General features: G+C 45.9%; 1 protein-coding gene across 1 annotated transcript in view; it reads left to right on the forward strand.

The window, feature by feature from the left end:
* The window catches only part of LOC149461633 (P2Y purinoceptor 2-like), a 51,409-nt gene extending 33,994 nt beyond the window's left edge, over nucleotides 1-17,415 (forward strand). Inside the window, exons 2-3 of the mRNA XM_089678014.1 lie at nucleotides 12,873-13,038; nucleotides 15,482-17,415. Coding sequence (XP_089534140.1) covers nucleotides 15,498-16,445 — 948 coding nt within the window. The 5' untranslated portion in view covers nucleotides 12,873-13,038; nucleotides 15,482-15,497 and the 3' untranslated portion in view covers nucleotides 16,446-17,415. The remainder of the gene's footprint in view (nucleotides 1-12,872; nucleotides 13,039-15,481) is intronic.
* The last annotated feature ends 7,075 nt before the right edge of the window (nucleotides 17,416-24,490 follow it).

Genomic DNA, 24,490 nt, shown 5'->3' on the forward strand with positions numbered 1-24,490 from the left:
AAAAAAAAATTGATGGCAGGGATTGTCCCCTCTATACTCTACCCGAAATGAGGCTGGAGGGAGGTGCTAGGGTGGTCTGCACCCCCTCCTCCAAATTTCAGTGGTGCCCCCCCTCCCCCAAGTTGCTCTGGTCACAATGAGGGGCTAAGCGCTCCTCCTCCTGACCATCATGGTCAGACATAATTCCACCTATAACCCCCCCCTCTCCACAGCACCGATCCCCTGTGGCTTCCCTGCAGTTCCCGGATTCTCCTCCTCTCCCCTCCCACCGGCTTAAGGTGCTGCAGGGGAGCCACAGGGGGACTTAAAGCAGTTGTAAAGGCTGAAGGTTTTTTACCTTCATGTATCCTATGTATCCTATGTGTGCAGCAGCCCCCCCAATACTTACCTGAGCCCCATCCTCATCAGTGGTGTATTTAGGTTCTGTGCTGCACTATGCAACACAATACGCGGACGCCCCCCCTCCCCGGCGGAGAGAGACTGACACCAGCTAACACCAGGCCCCCCCCACGGAGAGCGCCTGACACTGACCAACACCAGACCCCCCCACGTAGAGAGCCTGACACCGACCAACACCAGACCCCCCCTACCCCACAGAGAGAGCTCGACACAAGCCCTGGCCAACACCAGACCCCCCACAGAGAGTGCCCAACACCGACCAACACCAGACCTGACCCCCATGGAGAGAGCCTGACAGTAACCAACACCAGGCCCCCCCCCCCACGGAGAGAACCCGACACCAACCAACACAAGACCCCCCCCATGGAGAGAACCCAACACCAACTAACACCAGACCCCCCCCCCACGGAGAGAACCCGACACCAACCAACACCAGACCTCCCCCCATGTAGAGAGCCTGACAGTAATCAACACCAGACCCCCCCCCTCACGGAGAGAGTCTGACACCAACCAACACCAGAACCCCCCCCCCACGTAGAGAGCCCGACACCAACCAACACCAGACCCCCCCCCCCCATGGAGAAAGCCGGACACCAACCAACACCAGACCCGACCTCCTGGAGAGAGCCTGACAGTAAACAACACCAGACACCCCCCCCACGGAGAGAGCCCAACACCAGACCCAACCCCCACCGAGAGCCCGACACCAACCAACACTAGACCCCCCTGCCCCCCCCATGGAGAGAGCCCCACACCAACCAACACCAGACCCGACCCCCATGGAGAAAGCCTGACAGTAAACAACACCAGACACCCCCCCCACGGAGAGAGCCCAACACCAGACCCGACCCCCACCGAGAGCCCGACACCAACCAACACTAGACCCCCCTGCCCCCCCATGGAGAGAGCCCGACACCAACCAACACCAGACCCGACCCCCCACCGAGAGCCCAACACCAACCAACACCAGACCCGACCCCCCACCGAGAGCCCGACACCAACCAACACCAGACCCGACCCCCCACCGAGAGCCCGACACCAACCAACTCCAGACCCCCCCACACACAGAGAGCCTGACAGTGACCAACAACACCCTTGCCACAACCTGCCCACCCTAGGGAGCCTTCCACTAAAACCCCCCTCTGGCAACAGAGAGAAAGACACTCACCTTCACAGCTCTGGACATTCCCAGGAACGACAGTCGGGCTCTGCATCAAGCAGCCCGCAGCCTCTCTCAGATCCCACCTGGTCCCCATGCCACATATATGTCCCTTTTTCCACAGGGCAGTGCTGCCCCCCTAAAAAATGTTGTTCTAAGCAAATGCCTTCTTTGCCTTGTAGTAAATACATCTTTGATTATGATCCAGTGATGTGAATGACAGCCACAGCTGTCCTGGGTCTCTGCCTCCTCATTGGCTGAGACAGCAAGTGGGAGCCATTGGCTCCAGCTGCTGTCAATCACAGTCAGTCAGCCAATGAGGAGAGAGATGAGGCAGGGCCAAGCCCACACATGGAGCAGAGCAGCTGATTGATCTGGGGGCACCCGACAGACAGGAGGAGCCAGGAGAACCTGGAGGGGACCCAAGAAGAGGAGGATCCAGGTTGCTCTGTGCAAAACCATTACAGAGAGCAGGTACGCATGTTTGTAAACTAACCTCAACACATACTGCTGTCTCTGCTTCTACTCTCTGTATTTCTCTGAAACAGTCTGAAATAGTTAATAATTTACCACTTTTCAGTGCATTCTGGGCATTTGGGGGGTTCTCCTGTGCTTATCTTTAAAAATCGCTTCTAAATGCAAACGCACATAAACTAATTATGCAAATGCTGCTAAACAGACCTTTTTTTAACCTACATTTTCCAACAGTCAGTTTCCATCGTTCAGAAGTGTCCCATGTACATGGGGCTTTAAAAGAAAAAAAAAGAACCTTTAGAATCGCTTTAACACTGCAAATACAGTCCATGTAAATGAAGCCTTATGCAGGCCATAGACAGGGCGAAAACCAGCCCTTTTTAAAAATAAAAAAAACGAAAAATCAATCATTCAATCGGCCAACGTTACCACCATTGGTAAAAAAAAAATCAGCTGATTTTCGTCCCGTTTACAGCCGGCAAATATAATAGCGGTATCCCTGCGGAGAGCTCCGCTATTATATTTGACATTTAAAAGTATAGCAAAGTTGCAACATTGTATCTATTTATATCCATTTTGGATACAGATGTTTCTATTCGGATACAAATAGATACAATGTTGCAACCACAATACTTTTAAATGTCAAATATAATAGTGGAGCTCTCTGCAGGGACACTCCGCTATTATTTTTGACATTTAAAAGTATTGTGGTTGCAACATTATATCTATTTGTATCCAAATAGAAACATCTGTATCCGAAATGGATACAAATAGATACAGATGTTCTTATTCTTTGTCTTCATCTTCTTCTTTTTCTTCTTTTCCTTCTTCTTGCAGGTCACGGCTCATGCACATTTTTTTAATCGGTAAAAAGATCGGCCAATTTGCCCATCATTGCCATGAAAATTGGCCGATCGACAAAATTGACCGTTTATTTTCCAACATAACCGATTAAAAAAATGTGTCAAAATCACAAAAAACGGCCGACAAATTCACTCACTAACGATCCGAAAATCGGCTGATTGTTCTTTCGGATGAATTTTCGGCAGATTTTCGACCCATCTATGGCCTGCTTTAGTCCTCATGCACACTGGGCGTTTTTACAGCGGCTGTTTTTGGCTTTTGATGTTTTTTTCTACAGCCAGTAAACCCCCCAGCATGTTATCCTATGTCTCCATACACACATAGACTGCAATCAATGTTTTTTGGCTGGAAAAAAAACCCAGAACTAGTGGGGTCCTAGAGGAGGTTTTTAGCTGTACAAACACTCTAACGTTGAAAAAACCGTCAAAACACGGAAAAAAGACACCTGCCTTTTTTTTTACCCTCAAAATTTTTATGGTAAAAAAAACGCTATCAAACGTGAAAAAAACATGAAAAAACACAGCTAAACGCTAATGCAAAAATACCAAAAAATGCTGAAAAACTCATGTTTTTAACGTGACTTTACACAGTGAATGTAACCAGTGTTATTAAAACGCCCCGATTGCATGGAGACTACTTTTGTAAGTTATGTGGTGTTTATTTGTGCTAATACTTTTAGAGAATTTTTTGTAAAAATAATGATTTGCTAAAACTTTGAGCATCTTAAAAAAATTAACTATTGCGAAGATTGTACTGGCCCTTTGACTTTTTTTTATTGCAGCCCCAGATCAGACAGGCTAGATCCAGCCCAGCTCCAAAACAAAGAGGTTTTGGCCACCAAACACTTTAATGTGAGACTATGATAAGGTCAGGGGTGTTGGTACTACAATTAAAGGCCGGTTTAAATTATACTCCACTGGTCACATGGTTTACACACTATATCAATATGTCCCGCTAACACGGAAAAACCATTCTGTAGACATAATTAAAACATTTCACATGATCTTTCTATAGCTATCTATAAATAGTAAGTCTGAATTATGGTTTTTTTTATTAGCAGCAGAGCTGGGTGTAGATGATATTCACGAGGATATGTGGTAATACATAGCACACACTGAGACATATGAATGACAATCGGGGTTGGCCAGTTACTAGAGAGAATATTACACAATCTGATCATAATTAAGGATTACTCAGGACAACATTTAAAAATAATCTGGTAGAACTCCTTACTAATCCATTCCATATGTTCAGTTCATTCAAAACCAATGTATGCCTGTAAGTTACAGTGTATCTAAATCTATTAGCATGCATGTAATATATTGCAGCATACCAGTCCTCATATGAAGTGGTTGCATTAGCTTTCTTTTTTCAGGCTTTTTCTTTTGTCACATCAGAGGCGTAGCTAGGATATTTTGATACCAACGATGGGACACTATTCCTCCCACTGATACCAATGATGGGGCACTATTCCTGCCACTAATACCAATGATGGGGCACGATTCCTCCCACTGACACTAATGATGGGGCACTATTCCTCCCACTGATACCAATGATAAGGCATTATTCCTCCCACTGATACCAATGATGAGGCACTATTCCTCTCACTGATACCAATGATGGGGCACGATTCCTCCCACTGACACTAATAATGGGGCACTATTCCTCCCACTGATACCAATGATGGGGCACTATTCCTCCCACTGATACCAACGATGGGGCACTATTCCTCCCACTGATACCAATGATGGGGCACTATTCCTCCCACTGATACCAACGATGGGGCACTATTCCTCCCACTGACACCAATGATGGGACACTATTCCTCCCACTGATACCAATGATGGGGCACTATTCCTTCTACTGATACCAATGATGGGACACTATTCCTTCCACTGATACCAACGATGGGGCACTATTCCTCCCACTGACACCAATGATGGGGCACTATTCCTTCCACTGATACCAACGATGGGGCACTATTCCTCCCACTGATACCAATGATGGAGCACTATTCCTCCCACTGATACCAATGATGGGGCACTATTCCTCCCACTGATACCAACGATGGGGCACTATTCCTCCCACTGATACCAACGATGGGGCACTATTCCTCCCACTGATACCAACGATGGGGCACTATTCCTGCCACTGATACCAACGATGGGGAACTATTCCTCCCACTGATACCAACGATGGGGCACTATTCCTCCCACTGACACCAATGATGGGGCACTTTTCCTCACACTGATACCAATGATGGGACACTATTCCTCCCATTGATACCAATGATGGGACACTATTCCTCCCACTGATACCAATGATGGGGCACTATTCCTTCCACTGATACCAATGATGGGACACTATTCCTTCCACTGATACCAATGATGGGGCACTATTCCTCCCACTGACACCAATGATGGGGCACTATTCCTTCCACTGATACCAACGATGGGGCACTATTCCTCCCACTGATACCAACGATGGGGCACTATTCCTCCCACTGATACCAACAATGGGGCACTATTCCTCCCACTGATACCAACGATGGGGCACTATTCCTCCCACTGATACCAATGATGGGACACTATTCCTCCCATTGATACCAATGATGGGGCACTATTCCTCCCACTGATACCAACGATGGGGCACTATTCCTCCCACTGATACCAATGATGGGGCACTATTCCTCCTACTGATACCAACGATGGGGCACTATTCCTCCCACTGACACCAACGATGGGGCAGTTTTCCTCCCACTGATACCAACGATGGGGCACTATTCCTCCCACTGATACAAATGATGGGGCACTATTCCTCCTACTGATACCAATGATGGGGCACTATTCCTCCCACTGATACCAATGATGGAGCACTATTCCTCCCACTGATACCAATGATGGGGCACTATTCCCCCTACTGATACCAACGATGGGGCACTATTCCTCCTACTTACACCAACGATGGGGCAGTTTTCCTCCCACTGATACCAACGATGGGGCACTATTCCTCCCACTGATACAAATGATGGGGCACTATTCCTCCTACTGATACCAATGATGGGGCACTATTCCTCCCACTGATACCAATGATGGAGCACTATTCCTCCCACTGATACCAATGATGGGGCACTATTCCCCCTACTGATACCAACGATGGGACACTATTCCTCCCACTGACAGCAACGATGGGGCACTTTTCCTCCCACTGATACCAACGATGGGGCACTATTCCTCCCACTGATACAAATGATGGGGCACTATTCCTCCCACTGACACCAATGACACTTACCTTGCTGAGCCCTGCTCCAGCCTAGGCTCCTTCCCTCTCCCATCCACAGACAGCATACCTGGTTGCAGCAGCACCATCTGCACGTTACACTTACTGGTCAGCTGTCTTCTTCACTTGCTCTGGCTGCCCCCTCACTCGATCTTCGCGCTGCCGCTCAGCTCCTCCTCTCCAAGCTCCACCTCCTCGCAGGTGATTGGCCACCTGTGTGCCTTTCCTGAGCTACAGTTCTGGCGCCCAATCACTGGTGAGGAGGTGGAGCTTGAAGAGGGAAGTTCAAGCTGCCATAGGCTGTCCAGTGATCCCAAGGGTGTGGCCAAATGACAGGGGTGGCATGTCATCCTGCCCACACATCGCGCCCAAGGAAAAGAAGACACCGGACCTGCGGACCTCTCTACCCCTCCTCCAGCAGCGCCTCCTGGACTGGATCGTGTTGGGACTGGGACACGGAGCCAGGTGAGACACAGCAGCCCAGCACTGTACTAAGTGTCCCTTCCGTTGGAAGGGGGGGCGTCGGCACCACGCCACCCCCCTAAAAAGTGCCGCCCTAGGCAAACGCCTTGTTTGCTTCGTGGCAAATACGCCCCTGATTGTAAGCCTCATTTTGGCACCCCTATACCTTGGCACCTGGGTACTTATGTACCCCCCTTCCCCCCCTAGCTATGCCTCTGTGTCACATGGCAATCTCTAGGGTGAGAAATGCCACTCATCATACTATGCACCAATCAGCCATAACTTTATGACCTCCCCCCTAATACTGAGTAGGTCCCTTTTTATACCACCAAAACAGCCCTGACCTATCCAGGCATGGACTCCACTACACCTCTGAAGGTATGCTGTGGTATCTGGTACCAAGCAGCCAGTGGCAGATCCTTTAAGTCGTATAAGTTGCAAGGTGGGGCCTCCATGGATCGGACTTGTTTTTTCAGCATGTCTCACAGGTGCTTGATTCATTTGAGTTCTAGAGAATTTGGAGGCCAAGTCAGATTCATTGTTGTGTTCCTCAAACCATTCTTGAACCATTTTTGCAGTGTGGCAGGGTACATTATCCTGCCGAAAGAGGCCACTACCATCAGGGAATACTGTTCGCATGGGGTGTACTTGGTCACCAACAAGTTTAGGTAGGTGGTACATGGCAAATAACAGCCAAATGAATGTCAGGACCTAGGTTTTCCCAGCAGAACATTGCCCAAAGCATCATACTGCCTCAGTTGGCTTGCTTTTTTTCCATACTGCATCTCTTCCCCAGGTAAGTGATGCACACGCACCCGGCCTTCCACATGATGTAAAAGAAAACATGATTTATCAGATGAGGCCACCTTCTTCCATTGCTCTGTGGTCCAGTTCGGATGCTCATGTGCCCATTGTAGGTGCTTTTGGCTGTGGACACAGGTCAGCATGGGCACCCTGACCAGTCTGCAGCTACACAACAACAAACTCTGATGCCCATTTTTTCTGCTTTGAACACATCAACTTCAGGGACAACATTTTTACTTGCTGCCTAATATGTCTCCATGACTTTCAGATGCCACTGTAACAAGATAATCAATGCTATTCACTTTACCTGTCAGTGGTTATAAAGTTATGGTTGATTAGTGTATGTATGGAGTAGTAACATTGTTACTGTAGCGCCCTCCTAGTTAGCTATGTGGGGCTAGAATCTAATTGAGAGGAGGGATGAGTAGGAGCCTGGGCGTGATATTTAGAAGGCCAAATTTGGGTCAGGGCTGAGAGGCTCTGCAGGCCAGCCCCTCTGGAATTCCCCCCTGCTCTAGAGCTTTGGGTGAAGGTCTAGAGGTAGTGGGTGGATCTGAGGAGTGGTTGGGCTGTACTCTTGAGGGACCCTGGCCAATCCCCAACAGCAGGCTTGGAAAGGGGCCAGGAAAACCCTTAAGGGTGAGAGCTTGCTCAGAAGCAGGAGAAGGAGGGAGGAGATGAACGAGACAGGTTGAGGTGCAGGAGCCTTGGAGGGAGCCTGGATAAGGCTCGCCTTGAGGAGTGATGTTGGAAAGGAGAAAAGATGTAGACTTCACCAGGACCACCTGACAACAGCTTAAAGGCCTGGTGGCAGCCACCAACCCAACAGCAGTGCAGGAGAAGGACTCGGTGAGTACACCTACACAGCATGGGCCAAAAAGGAGAGAGAGCATTTGAGTGGGAAACCTAACTTGCTCTACAGCTGGGACTATTGCCCTTCTAGTAGCAACTACTGGATTCCTTGTCCAGGAATTCCTCCATACAGCCGGATTGTAGAGCATCTACGGTTAGAGAGGTTCATTGGGGATGCTGGCTAGCTCTCCAGAAGAGGATTTGTGCATAGGATTTGTAATATAGTTTCAGGAATCATTTGCCATTCCCTTGGGCATCCCATATAACTCTTACCTTATCCAAGTTCTAAACCCATAATAAAACTTTAAAACAAAATTCAAGGACTGTTTTCTGTCTCTTGGTACATGTCTGAATGGAAAATGTGTATTGTCTGGCTTCACAGGACTATAGGGGGACCCAAATCTTCAGCAACCCTAAGGGGATAGTGTTACATTACCATAGAGCGGAAGTGTTTAGGACTACAGAACACCACCCCCCCATCTACGCTATAATATGGGGGATGTGTTCTGGAAAAAAAGCCACGTACGTCTCATCTCAATATGCAAGCAGGCACAGCCTACATGAGTATGGTAACTTTGCTCTGGATTCCGGGGCAGTGCAGTATTGTTGCCACCTCAGTAAGCTGTGATAGGGTGGTGACCAGTCATCCAACAACTTGGTTAGTCATGGACTTTATTGGCAGGATCAATAGGTATATGTGGGACCTGGCTGGAACAAAAAGCTAAATGTTGATAGAAAATGCTCATTGTTCATGTTGTCCCTTGTCCCCATTATTTTAAATGGGTTCTCAGACAATTATATCAAAAAGTTAGAGACCCCTTCCCCCAAATCTTAACCAAGATACTCAGTGGGAGGTAGAATGACCTCCTCATCATCAGCAATCACGTGTCTTCCCCAAATGAATGTGATAGATGTGAAGACAAACAACTAAGTCTATAAGGTGTTCCAGTATTCAAATAAGTGCTCACTAATTAAGCTGGCAGGGATACACCTTTGTGCAAATCAGCCAAAGGCGCTTCAGATGAACAGCATTATTATAATTATTGTGCTCGCCTCGGTGGTGCTCGCCTCGAAACAAGTTAGATTTTTATAACAAAAGTCATTTTATAAACTGTCATCTGCTGGATTAATTTATATCCTGTTTGGAGCACAGTTCTTTACATCAAGCACTTTTGCCCTAGTTCACATACAGTGGTGCCATTTAATCAGGTGAACCCTTAACTGATGCTCTGTTTGCAGCTGTGCTTGAAGGTGTACCCCGGCCATCTTAAGTGGTGAACAATGAATACTGTGTATTGGAATACTGGAACCCTTGGAAGCAACCATGGTTTCTGTTATTTTGTCTTCCCACTCTTTTAAAGCTTAGGTACCAGCACTGGATTTGGAATCAGCCCCCCAGTGTGCCATAGCTTTGAAATTCTCCACACTTCCATTACTAACACCCCATGACATCCATGTCCCCGAACGTCTATTGCCAGCACACTGTAACAGCCATGTCTCTACACTTCTATTACCAGCACCCATGTCAGCCATATCCTCAAACTTTTATTACCAGCACTCCATGATAGCCATGTTCCCATATTTCCATTGCTAGCATCCAATGATAGCCATGACCAGGGGAGGACTGACCATTTGGAAACTCGGGCACTGCCCGAGGGCCCGGAATCAGTAGGGGGCCCCATGAGATGCCCCTGGTACCTTTTTCATAGGCTTTTTTGAGTTTGGGCAAGGACACAAGGGCCCCATGATCCCCTATTGCCCGGGGGCCCCATGAGTTGTCAGCCCGCCCCTGGCCATGACCCCACACTTCTGTTGCCAGCACTCCATCACAGCCATGTCCCTACTCTTCTATTGCAAGCTCTCCATGATTGCCATGTCCCTATAGTTCTATTACAAGCACTACATGATCACCATGTTCCTTCAATTCTATTGCTAGCACTACATGATTGCCATGTCCCTACATTTCTTTTGCAAGTACCCCATAATCACTATGTTCCTACACTTCTATTGCAAGTACCCCATAATCACTATGTTCCTACACTTCTATTGCAAGTACCCCATAATCACTATGTTCCTACACTTCTATTGCCAGCACTACATGACAGTCCTGTCCCCACGCTTCTATTACTAGCATCCCATGACAGCCATATTTCTACATTCTATTGCTTGCATTCCATGATAGCCATGTTCCCATATTTCCATTGCCAGCATCCAAAGATAGCCATGACCAGGGGCAGACTGACAATTCATGGGGCCCCCGGGCAATAGGGGATCATGGGGCCCCTGTGTCCTTGCCCAAACTCAAAAAAGCCTATGAAAGAGGTGCCAGGGGCATCTCATGGGGCCCCCTACTGACCCCGGTGCTCTCGGGCAGTGCCTGAGTTTCCAAATGGTCAGTCCACCCCTGGCCATGATCCCACACTTCTGTTGCCAGCACCCCATTACAGCCATGTCCCTACACTTCTATTGCAAGCACTCCATGATCACCATGCCCCTACAGTTCCATTGCAAGCACCCCATGATCACCATGTTCCTTCACTTCTATTGCTAGCACTCCATGATTGCCATGTCCCTACACTTTTATTGCAAGCACCCCATGATAACCATGTTCCTACACTTCTATTGCCAGCACTACATGACAGTCCTGTTCCCACACTTCTATTACTAGCACCCCATGACAGCCATGTTTCTACATTCTATTGCTTGCACTCCATGATTGCCATGTCCCTATATTTTTATTGCAAGCACCCCATGATCACCATGTTCCTAAACGTCTATTGCTTGCACTCCATGATTGCCGTGTCCCTACACTTCTATTGCAACCAGACCATGATCACCATGTTCCTACACTTATATTGCCAGCACTATCTGACAGCCAAGTCCCCACATTTCTATTGCCAAAACCCCATAACAGAAATTTCTCCACACGTCTGTTACTAACACCCCATGGCAGCCATGTTTCCAAACTTCTATTGCCAGCATTCCATGATCGCCATCTCCTTACAACTCTATTACCAGCACCACATAACAGTCAAGTCCCCACTCTTCTATTACCAGCACCCCATGACAGCAATATCCCCACTCTTCTATTGCCAGCGCTCCATGATAGCCATGCTGACCCTCCACATTTACAGCCAGCACGCAATGACAGCTATATTCATTCCCCACCAGTATAACAGGTATAGCGGGAGAGTTTTGTAAAAATGGTGCTCAAGTTAAACGCGGACTTTTAATTTTACAGGTATAAAAAGGGATGCTAACGTGGTGGTACGACATGCAGTAGTAAGTGGCAATTGTGTCCTACTACTGATAGGTGGCGCACATGTCGTGGGCAAGTCCAGAGAATGGTAATCAAGATGGCAGACAACAGTGTTAGTGTGTGCATGGAACAGCGTATGGTGATGAAGTTTCTTGTGAACAAAGGTGTTGAACCCACGGATATTTACAGAAGACTTCAAGCACAGTGCGGTGATGAGATGCTCAGCCGCAGTAAGACATTTGAATGTTTCAAAAATGGCCATACGTTCATCAGTGATGATCCCAGCTGTGGTGGTTCCCAGCCCACAACAGTCATTCCTTTTAACATTCACCACGTGGAATGCCTGATCCTGGACATTCGATGCATAACCTGTAGTAAATTTGCACGAGACAAATCTTTCAGTGGGAACGGTGAACACAGTGATGACAAAGTGAAGTAGGCTGTCCTAGAATGGTTCAGGTGTACTGACAAATCTTTCCATGTCAAAGCTTTCCAGGCATTAGTTAAATAAATGTAGTAGGGGAGTATGTCAAAAAAATAAATATAGTTTCCACTCCTTAAAATTTGTTCTTTTATTGGATAAACTCAAAAGTCCCGGTTTGACTTAAACGCCCCTCGTATGATGAGATTATACCAGACTTTGTTGTAGACTGGTTGATCAGTAGTAGTCAATGTTTTTTTTTTAGAGTGGGAGGAATCAGCCTGTAATGACCCTTGTCCTTTTAAGGGTACCCCAAAAAAGGCACACAGCACTACACCAATCTATTCTTTTGTCTTCCTATTCAGAAACGTAAGCCTTAATTAAGTAGTTGCTGTCTATTACCCTCAACACAAAGCTGAAATATCTGTCCATTCTCTTTCTGATTACTCATGTTTGGTGTTCCTGTTTTTCCCACTGCAATGGCCCAAAGAGGGTATTCATACCGCCATTTAAAATAACCTATTGTCCCCGTGCTGCCACCATACAGGGTATACATTCATTGATAGACATCTGCCTGTCGCAAGGGATACTAAAACCCAGAATTTATTTTTTTCCATTTTTTTTTTACAAAAGAAATCGATAATTTCTTGATTTATGGTAATTGTTGTTAATCAGTTGCAGAATATATTATAACAGATCCCAATGTGTCATAGTTTAGTCAGTAAAAAAAAACCCCAAAAAACTTCTGTAATGCCGAGTGTAAAAAACAAAAACCAAGAATAAATGTGTGTCATTTCCTGATATATAGCAAAGGTTGTTAATGAGTTGCAGAAAATATATTGACAGTTTTAGGAATATTTACTTTACAAAACTCAATGTGCAGTTTTATTGTACTTTAGTCTGCAGATCCGTTACGTCATTATTGATGTAAGCCTGTGGAAGTGACAATCACGTCCCTACTCAAACGTTGTACCTGAAAACATATACAAAGGATGGGAAGCAAGGGAAGAAGAAAGGATATTGGAGGTGATAGCCAATCCGCAGGCCTGTAAAGCCATAACATAGGTTGGTTTAACATGAATTCATAATCTTAAATCATTTTTTTTCAAAACAGAACTAAAACTTTGTAATATATTTTCCAGTCAGTAAATGAACCTGTAAAGTGTGTGTCAGGTGAACTGTACACCAGGGAGCGACTTGCTGTTGTTATCTGCAGCCTTGAGGCTCTCCACCTTCATCCTACAGCAAGAGCCTTTCTACAGCTAGCCATGGACATTAAAGGATGATGGAACATGCAGGCATGATCTAATCAGCTGAAGATGTCTTTAGATCCAACTTTACACATGCTTGAGTTCCCTGAGTGTTCACCATTATAATGTTAAATGGAAAGCAGAGGAAAGTTGCAGACCACTATAACTAATTTTTTGTTGGTGTGTGAGGGATACTATTGTAGCACCCCTCTAGTTAGCCAGGGGGAGCTAGCTAGTTTTTTTAGGCAGAGCCTGGGACGAGTAAGCCTGGGATGAGTTAGCCAGATTGCTCTGGGTCAGGGCTGAGGGCTGTGCAGGTCAGTTCCCTGATACCTTCCCCTGCTCTGGAATCTTGAGAAGTTTCTGGAAGGCAGTGGCTGGGGGTGAGGAGGAGATGATCTGTATGCCTGAGGGATTTGACCAATCCCCCAAGCAGGAGGCTTGGCATGGGGTCAGGACAGCCCTCAGATATGACTGAGTCTGATCAACAGGAAGCTGTCAGTGTGTGTCGGGTGGAAGATGGAGTAGGAGCTGGAGTGTGGAGCCTGGGAGGGGGCAAAGGAAAGGTGCCTACCTACAGACTGGTTCTGGAAGAGGGGACTTCCACTGTGTCACCATCTACTAAGAGGAACAGCTTGATCAGCAGGGAAGGAGCCAGCCCACCAGAAGGCCTGAAGGCAGCCACCAACCCATAAAGCTATCAGGAAGGACAGTGTGAGTAACCTTACACCCCCTGGGCCAGAAAAGGGTAGAGGGCAGTCAAGTGGAGAACCCAACTAGATCCTCGGTCGGGACTATTTAATCTTTGGCAGCTTCTGGATTCCCTTGCCCAGGAAATACCTTTAGAATGAAGAGGAGGATTCATCTGGGGTTTGAGGAGGTACACTGGAGAGCTGGAGTGCTCTCAAAGAAGAGACATATTTTGCTTCTTGTCCACAGACTTGTACATAGTTTGTCCTCACAGTTCACAGTTCCTTGGGCATCCCATGCATCCCTGAACCCCATCCAAGTTCAATACCCCTTAATAAAATCACAAAAACAAGCTTAGGACTGGTTACCATCTCAGTGTGCAAGTGTGGAGGAAGGTGATGTGTGTCACCTGGCTGTACAGGACTGTAGTGGGAACCAAAAACTTAGGGACTCTTATGGGGGTAGTGCTGCACTACCATGGGCACTAAGGTGTGCTGCAAAAAGCTAAAAAAAAATAGAGTTTTTTTCCTCCCTTTGAATTAACCACCAAGCAACATGCAGAAGAAATCTGAGCTTGAAAATAAGGAAAGGCAGATAGAAGTCAAAATTCCCGACCAGCAAATTTGTTCTAGACCAGAGCCCCTGAAAATACTGAAACCATAGATTTATTATGGCAGCCAGTAAGAAAGCATTTTAAGAAGGAGAAGACAGCAATGGCGGCTTCCACACAAACCTTAGAACAATTATTTGCTTAAACGTTTCCAGCACAAATGGATATTTAGAATGGATACAGATTTTATGGCCACCATTTATGGATAATATTTATTTTTGCTCTTCTTCATATTGGCCACATATTTAATTAGCTGATTATACTCAGACTTTTTTTTTTGCTTTTGGATTTTTCTGCATTCCAAAGGGGGAGATTTTCCCACTCTTGCTGTTCCTGATGCCTGTAAAAGACATAGGGGGTTACCACAGCGACAAGATGGCATAAACAGCAATTAAAGTGCATCTGACACACTTCCTGTCCTAGGGTGACAATGCTCACTTAGTGTACTTTATCTATGGAGGGACAATGTTGTCGCCTATTGACTTGACGTTTGGCAGGACTGCAGAACAATCCTCTTCTCCATAACATAGGGCAAAGGTGTTCTTTAGTCCACAGAGATAGCTAGGCACATTGCGAATAGATATCAGTCTGAATTTTTGTCAGAATCAAAAGGTATATTTGCCACCGTTTGAACGAATACAACAAAATGGTCTATTTAACAGACCGAATAGTGAAAGGAAGAACATCATTGTTAGGGTTTTACATATACCTTGATACATTGTCAGATGTTACAATTATTTCCAACGTTTTTCTTGTAACCTCAATGGAGAGATTTTCTATCACTTCCTGTCCTGCCAAGAAGTGAGGGGAAATCTCCCCAATAAAGACACAGATGGCAGTACCAGACAGAGGCTGTAACCCTTGCCGGCTCCATCATAGATGAAAAAAACGTTTTTCTGCTGTTGGAATTTAGATTTGTTTGTGTATTGTCTTTAATTTTCCTCTTTCTTTGTTTCAGCCCTTTGGTTTACTTCATGGGTGATTCAAAGACAGGGAATGCAACCTACAGATGTATATTTCAAGAAGACTTCAAGTACATCCTTTTGCCCGTGGCCTATTCAGTAGTGTTTGTGTTTGGCTTCATCCTCAACATCATCGCCTTGTACATTTTCATCTTCCAGATTCGGCCATGGAAGGTGGTCACACTTTTTATGTTCAACTTGGCTCTGTCAGACCTCCTCTACGTCTTATCTCTTCCACTGCTGGCCTACTATTACTCCAAAGCCAATGACTGGCCCTTCTCTGAGCCGCTCTGCAAGATAGTCCGTTTCCTCTTCTACACCAGCCTGTACTGCAGTATCCTCTTCCTTCTCTGCATCAGTTTTTACCGTTTTCTGGCAGTGTGTTACCCCATACACTTTCTACAATGGGGTCATATTCGATATGCACGGATCACCTCTATTACAATTTGGGTGGTCATTATTGGCATTCAGTCACCAATACTGTATTTTGTGTCCACCAGCCATATGGATGACAGCACTATCTGCCACGACACAGCAAGCATTGAACTCTTTGATCAGTTTGTTGTTTACAATACGGTGACCTTAGTTTTCCTCTTTTGTGTCCCCTTAACGGTCCTCCTTGCTTGCAACAGTTTCATGATTTATGTGCTTGTAACGCCAACTGTGCCTGCCACACAGGCATCAAAATCCAAGAGGAAGTCAGTTAAAATGATTATGACGGTCCTTGTGGTTTTCATCACCTGCTTTTTGCCATACCATGTAACCCGTACACTCTACTATTACTACCGAAAGGTGGACACTGCCCCTTGTCCTACTTTAGATGCCGTTAATGCAGCCTACAAATCCACACGACCTTTCGCCAGCCTCAATAGCTGCATTGACCCGGTGTTGTACTTTTTGGTTTGGAGGTTCCGCTTAGTCAGGAATAGAAGGAGGAATATGACAGAAAGAGAAAGTTGACCTAGAGAGCGTGTATCAATAGAAAATATTTTGGGTGAGCCAAAGTGAACTGTTTTGATTTGACTTGTTTTATGTTATTAACCAAAAGGACCCACATTTAAAACTGCTAGATAAAAGGATCAATAAAGCCCATTTCTGTGCAAAATCAAACCCGGCCACCGTCACCTCTTCAAGGAATGGAGACTGATCCATCACCTCTTCAAGGAATGGAGACTGATCCATCACCTCTTCAAGGAATGGAGACTGATCCATCACCTCTTCAAGGAATGGAGACTGATCCATCACCTCTTCAATGAATGGAGACTGATCCAGTGCTGTAGTCCATGCCGGCCACCAAGTCCTGTTGCTTTCCTTTGTTGTAATGTCATCACACTGATGCAGTATTCTGAGAAGCTCCAGTGGTGGACAGCCAATGTGAAGTGTCCACAACACCCAAGCGGCAACATGGGCACTCAAAGATGAACTTTCCCACTCTGCAACCCACAAAATTGAAGACTTGAGACTCCATGTGTTGAAATGGTTACAGAAGTATTCAGAACTATTTGGGGCATTTAATGTACTATTTCTGTAAATATAATTGAGTGATTGACTAGAGGGGGTGAAGGCATTTATCGAGCCAGGAGGCAGGCCTAGTCATGTGACCCATTAAAGTTATGTTTGCTTTGAATCATTTCAAATACTGAGCAAAGAGAAAGCCAAGCAAATAGCACTTTCAGAAAGAGACAACCAACATCAGCCTAGGAATTTTAAAGCCTATGTTGACGAAAGACCCTAGAAATTTTCTCCTCTGCCCTTTCCCTTCACAGCATCAATACACTAAACAAGTGTACTTAGATCAGTGGCAGTCAACAGAATTGTGGCCCCCAACATATCCAGAGGGCCACACAATAGCTTTGTTATGTATATGTCCTATTTTTAATATATTATGATAGCATCAATAAGATATTGAAATAAAAGTGTTCTGCCTTCATTTTGGGCAATTGTGTGCTCTGTTGCTTTTATAAAGCTCAGTATGAGTTTGCGTGGACAAAAGTACTGTGACATTTTCATAGGTTTACAGTTGTTAAAATTCTGAATGACACTGTGCTCAAGTACACAAGTGTATAGCACATATAAGTGTAATGCTCACTATTTACCCAATTCTAAACCATATACCACCGAAACCACAAAAATATCAGAACCACTATAGCAACAAAATAAATATAATAAAATTATACATTTAAAACAAGTGTCAACTTTACTTTAATAAACCACCAACATATTTGTGATATAATACCATTCCAAAAATATCTAAAGTGCAGTCTTCATACAGAACAATTCCCAAATTCAAGAGCAATCCTAAAATAAGTGACAATTCCTCCTCTGTATTCATGCAAACAAATCTCTGTGCTTCATACAACTTCATCCAAACAAAGCTGTGTGCCTCATATAATCTTCACACAAACAAAGCTCTGTGTTTTATACAAACCTCATACAAACAAATCTCTATGCTTCATACAAACTCCATACAAACAAAGTTTTGCGCTTTATACAAACTTCATCCAAACAAGTCTCTGTGCTTCATACAAACGTCATCCAAACAAAGCTGTGTGCCTCATACTGTTCTGTCCCCACATGAAGGCGAATGAAGGTATATCTAATAATGGCTGTGTAACTTCCTACCTTCGTATCCAAGCAGTGGAGCAGACCGGACCGGCAGATGTTCAGGTTAGATGGATCCAAACGTATACACGGGAATGAAATCAGCGTGGGTTTATTTGGTCCAAAATACAGCGACAAACAGTGATACAATACTGTAAGGTAGTAGAGGTATTGATGCTGTCCTGTGATATCTTTCCTGAGGCTAACTGCTGGTCAAAAACTGATGCCTTCACAAGCCCAGGGTAATGAATGTCCTGTCACACAGCTATATAGCAGATAAAATGGCTGCAGGAAGTGACCAGAACCAAGGCTTGCCTAAAACCACGCCCAGCAGAGAAAACACTTACTAGCTATAACAAAGGCATGCAGCATGCAAATTCTGGCCAGCAGATGGCAGCAACAGATCAAGACATAGAAACAACATGGTGAAATAAGAATTGGTAATACAATGCACAGTTAAATAACAAATATGAGGAGAACAGCACACTCCCCGTCTGAAATTCCATAAGGGATTTCACTATGACGAATGTCCATAAAATATAAAACAACCTGTAACAAAGAACATGTTAGAATGCAATAAACATAACAATATAGTAGATTCCGAGTTGGAATAGAGAAGAACCACAAAGTTCAAGTTCAGTAGAGTTCACCCAGCAGGAATGTTCTCAATGGGTAGTATCAAAATGAGTTCATTAATTGGCCTTGCGAATATTTTAAGCTCACCCTTTCTGAAGATCTTCAACTCCACTTTACGGACCTTGCCATCCTTGCTAGGAAGAACCTTTGTAATTAGTCCCATAGGCCAGTCAGTCTGTACGATTTGTTGCTCCTTCATCAACACGAGGTCACCTTCTTTTAGGTTTGGTTTGTGGTAGTGTCGGATCAGCAAGACGGTGATATGGTGTTTGCTGGGAATGATGAGAGGATTTTGTTCTGCAACTCTTAGGTGGGCTTGATTCAAACGACCACCAACTCTGAGCAAGCCAAAACTGTCAATAACTGGATTTAAGTTGGCAAGAGGGCTTTTTATTGGAATCTGCTGTTTGTTGTATAAGCACTTCCATTCTACATTGAATTCCTCTTGTTGGACGTGACGTATTATGAGGGACTCACTATGAGAGATGTTCTCCGCAGAGAAGGGTTTATGGCAGACGTGCCAACCGTGACAATCCTTATCTTTGTGAGTATTGTGATAACATTCCGCAATGTGTACTAACCTTGCGATAGTCCTGACGAGTCTCATCCAACTGGAGAAATGTTCAAAGCGTTGGCTACCGAGGCTGGAGATTTGCTTTGTTCCAGTGACCAATACACTGACTTCAGCGCGGATTTCTGGATCATTATCCGGATCCTGGATGCTGAAAACTTCCTGTACACAATCGTCCGCCTGTTTTAGCAGAAACTCCGGACCTGTAAGCCAAGTAGAGTTAGTAAAGGAACCTACAGACATAGGTCTAGTGGCATGATATACTCCGAATGAAGGCAAGTACCAGCACTTGTCGTTCTTCCTTAAGGATGGAGCTGGTTCTGCATGGTTGTTACGGAATATTTTATCCATAAAGGCAACGATGTGTTCTCTCATTTCAGGCTTGCTGTTCATGGTACGCTGAAGAGAGTTAAATCTAGACACTGCTTGTTCCCGGTTGTTCGGGAGTCTTACCCTGGTAGCTCGGAAGGGTAATGGAGAAACCCAGTGATTGGTTTCGTCTTTAAAGAACTCACTGTCCATTATCTCGACAAATTCTCTGTCCTCTACTGACAAGGCTACTTTATCGTCGTCCTTGGTTGTATGAAAGACTGATCTCCCCAAGTTGTCGGCAAAGAGGGGAGTAATGACGTCAGGTGGTTGTATGAGGCCTGGAGACTTCTCCTTCACCTCATAGTGATGAGGACACAGCTTAATGCAAGTTGTGCGTCCATCTGCACGCACGTACGTTTTGAAAGAGTCAATTCCTGGTTGATCTAAGCATACATTTCCTATGATTACCCATCCCAAGTCCAGTCTCTGGGCATATGGCGCATAGTCAGGACCATTACACTGTTGACGCACCTTGTGTACCCTTAGATTGTCTCTGCCGAGCAGGAGTAGAATCTCGGCGTTGATGTCCATAGGTGGGATAACGTTGGCTAGGTGCCTTAGGTGAGGTTGGTGAACTGCAGCTTCTGGGGTAGGAATCTCATCCCTATGGTTGGGTATTTGATCGCATTCGATCAGCGTCGGTAAGGGTATTTCCGTATCCCCACTGACTGGAGAAGCGATGAATCCTTGTGCCCTTCTGCCGCTAGTCTCTATGCGGCCCGAGCAGGTGTTTAAGGTATAGGGTTCGGATGGTCCCTTTATTCCAAAGGCTTTAAAGAATTTAGGACCTGCTAGGGACCGGTTGCTTTGGTCGTCGATGATGGCATACATTTTTACTGCCTTTTCTGGTAGTCCCTCTGGGTAGACCTTGATTAGGCATATTCGGGCACAACATTTCTCACACTGGCCCTCCCCACATACATCCAAGCATGAACAGGAAACAGCAGTCGCTGCATTAGCGTAATTTTGGGGCTCCCCGCCATGACTTGGAGCAGGACTGGTGGTGACGGCAGTGGGTGAATCTCTGGAGAGTGGGATTGGGTGCATAGCTGAGGCATGTCTTTCACTATGACACTCCTCACACTTGATGACAGATTTACAGTCCTTAGCCATGTGTTCCAATGAAGCGCAGCATCTGAAACATACCCCGAGCTCGGTGAGGATTTTCTTGCGCTCCAGTATGGTTTTGAATCTAAACCCTCTACATTTGTTCAGAGAGTGTGGTTTTTTATGAATGGGACATTCACGATTGAAGGTCTTATCTCCTGATGAGGTGGTGTACTGTTTACCCGTGGGTACTGCAGGAGATGGTAGGTTAGTCTTTCTAACACTCACGCTGCTCTTGAAGTCTCTGTGTTTATGCATGATGCTTTCATACCTTGACGATGATGTTGCTGAAGCTGTAGTGTTGAACTCCAGGAAGTCGAGGCTGGGGTCATTCCTCATCTGGGACTGTTCATCAATAAATCTACAGAAGTGAATAAATGGGGGAAAGGTGATGTCATGCTCTCTTTTGTACCTTGAGACTGATGCCGCCCACTTTTCTTGCAGACTGTATGGTAGCTTCACGACAATTGGGTTCACTCCATGAGCTGTATCCAGGTAGCAAAGCCCAGACAGACGAGGGTCACCCTTGGCAAGCTCCAGTTCCATGAGCAGATCACTTAAATCCTGAAGCTTCTGGACATCCTTGAGATTGATCCTTGGAACGTTCTGCAGTCTCTTGAATAGGGCCTTCTCTATTGCTTCTGCACTGCCGAAGGTACGTTCGAGTCTCTGCCAGGCGACAGCAAGACCTGCTTCTGCTTGTCCCACATAGACAGTTCTGAGGCTCTTGACACGATTTGTGGAGCCTGGGCCCAGCCATTTGATCAAGAGGTCAAACTCCTGCTCTGCGGTTAGGTTGAGGTTAGCGATGGCGGCCTTGAAGGTTGCCTTCCAAGCTCTGTAGCTCTCTGCACGGTCATCAAATTTTGAGAGACTGGTGTTGATTAGCTCTCTGCTCACCATAAACCTGGCAAACTCAGACATATCTGATTTCTCACTGCTTGTTGCCATGACGACTTGTGATGCCCCTGGGGCGTATTGGCTGCCTGGCGTGAAGGGGTGAGATGCTTCCGGGTAGAATGATGTAGCTGCAGGGTTAAGCTTTCGTTTAGCCTCTGTATATTGTGATGACTGCTGCTTGAGCTGTGGAGGTAGGCCAGAAAACGCCTGATAGCGATCTTTCTGTAACAACCGTCCTTGAGAGGGCACTTCCGGGTAACGGTTATTAGGTTGCTCGGGTGCTGTGGGTGGCACTGGTACCGCAGGTAGAGCTGACTTGGAGGTTTCAGTGTTCTCGGCTTGGACGGTACTGCAAACTGGGGGTGGCGCAGATAACTGATTCAGTACATAGTCACTGGTGCGATCAACTGGATCATCTATCTCCTGTGGTAGCGAGCAGACTGGATCAAGACCTTGGCTCAATGCTTGCTCAAGTAGTCTTACTTTAGCTAATGCAATTTCCTCCTGCATCTCTGATTCGAAAATCTTTATTCGAGCCTCTGCTTCTGCCCTCTTGGCCTCTGCTTCTGCCCTCTTGGCCTCTGCTTCTGCCTCTGCCCTCTTGGCCTCTGCCTCTGCTTCTGCCCTCTTGGCCTCTGCCTCTGCTTCTGCCCTCTTGGCCTCTGACTCTGCTTCTGCCCTCTTGGCCTCTGCCTCTGCTTCTGCCCTCTTGGCCTCTGCCCTTGCAAGAGCTTCTTTTTCTGTGAAGGAGCGTCTCGCTTTGGATTGCTCTGCGTTTATGCGGGCCTCTAGTAATCTGTCGCTCAAGGCTGAGCTTCTTGAGCACGATGATCTGTATGACCGAGAGGAATGTTTAGATGAATTTGATCTGTGTGACTTAGTTTCTTGCAAATGCGAGATACGGAGTTCCGCTTTACCTTTAACATCCAGCACCATGACGTCTCTTTGTCTGGCTATTGATTCTGCCTTGCTCAGTTCTGATAGGGCTTCATCGATATTAGAGTCTTTTAGAAAGGTTATATACCTTGTGGACAGTTTATTGTATCTTTCATGAGCTGTGTCCAGCCGCCCGATGGCAACTTGTAAGCTTGTGGCATCACCTGAGGAGGATTTAAGTCCGGACATGAGGGAGGAAACTCGTTCCCATTGTTCCTCCAGGTTATCACATAGTTCATCTTTCGTGGTGTGATAATTTTCAATGACTTTTACTGTCGGTTTCAGAGAGCGTCTTGGTCGTACGACTTGTTCTGCTGGAAGTGTGGATTCTGTTCCCTGCCCTTCATAACGATCAGTATCAGGTTGTATTTGCTTTAGTTCATCACTGGGGAACTGTGCAAAGTCCTTTTCGGCCATTTTGACTTAAGGTGCGCTGTCCCTTTAAGAAAATGAAGTTTTGAATTGGGCGCTGAAAATCGCAGCACGGCTCCGATAGGGCACCTTGATAAAATTTCTAAGATGTTTAGAGTGAATTGCGGGGTTTTGCGGGCCACAGCAATGTAATGAGCGTGCATAAACAGTACTTCTATTATGCGAGGAAAAGTTAATATAGGACTTTAGGAATGGCTTGGCGAGTTGTGGAGGACTTCCAGGCGAGAGTATAGATACTGCATATGCGCAGTGCTTCCGCATAGGCTTGTGGAACGTGCACTGTAGCCGGGCAGATTTGCTGCAAGTGGGCCTGTTGCTAGGGAGATTCCTGAGTGTGGTACTGGACTCTGAGGGAATCTGTAGCGGGGTATGGACTTTAAGGCAGTTTTTGACTGTTCTGTCCCCACATGAAGGCGAATGAAGGTATATCTAATAATGGCTGTGTAACTTCCTACCTTCGTATCCAAGCAGTGGAGCAGACCGGACCGGCAGATGTTCAGGTTAGATGGATCCAAACGTATACACGGGAATGAAATCAGCGTGGGTTTATTTGGTCCAAAATACAGCAACAAACAGTGATACAATACTGTAAGGTAGTAGAGGTATTGATGCTGTCCTGTGATATCTTTCCTGAGGCTAACTGCTGGTCAAAAACTGATGCCTTCACAAGCCCAGGGTAATGAATGTCCTGTCACACAGCTATATAGCAGATAAAATGGCTGCAGGAAGTGACCAGAACCAAGGCTTGCCTAAAACCACGCCCAGCAGAGAAAACACTTACTAGCTATAACAAAGGCATGCAGCATGCAAATTCTGGCCAGCAGATGGCAGCAACAGATCAAGACATAGAAACAACATGGTGAAATAAGAATTGGTAATACAATGCACAGTTAAATAACAAATATGAGGAGAACAGCACACATACAATCTTCACACAAACAAAGGTCTGTGTTTTATACAAACATCATACAAACAAATCTCTATGCTTCATACAAACTTAAATCTAATGGCACGCCGCCTGCACTGGAAAACGCAACCGTACTGGGAACCAAGGATCCCGTGCGGGCTGCATTTTCAGAAAAAGTGCCACGAGCACGGGAGTTCAAATGAATGAGCTATGGTGCCCGCACGGCCGCATATTATTATTATTATACAGGACTTTTATAGCGCCGACAGTTTGCTCAGCACTTTATATTAGGAGGGAGACAGTACAGTAACAATACAGTTCAATACAAGAGGGAATAGAGGGCCCTGCTCCTTGGAGCTTAGAATCTAGGAGGGAGGGGATAGTGGTACACGAGGTAATTAGCTGTGGGGGATGGAGTGGTAGGAAGAGTAGAGGATTCCAATATTAGCTGGGGTCGGGGTAGGCTTCCCTGAAGAGATGGGTTTTCAGAATGCGCCTAAAAGTGAGCAGAGTAGGCGATAGCCTGATAGATTGGGGTAGGGA

This window comes from Staurois parvus, unplaced genomic scaffold, assembly GCF_062004578.1.
Source record: "Staurois parvus isolate SC_StPar_1 unplaced genomic scaffold, SC_StPar_1.0 ptg000196l, whole genome shotgun sequence".
In the NCBI taxonomy this organism is placed as follows: domain Eukaryota; kingdom Metazoa; phylum Chordata; class Amphibia; order Anura; family Ranidae; genus Staurois; species Staurois parvus.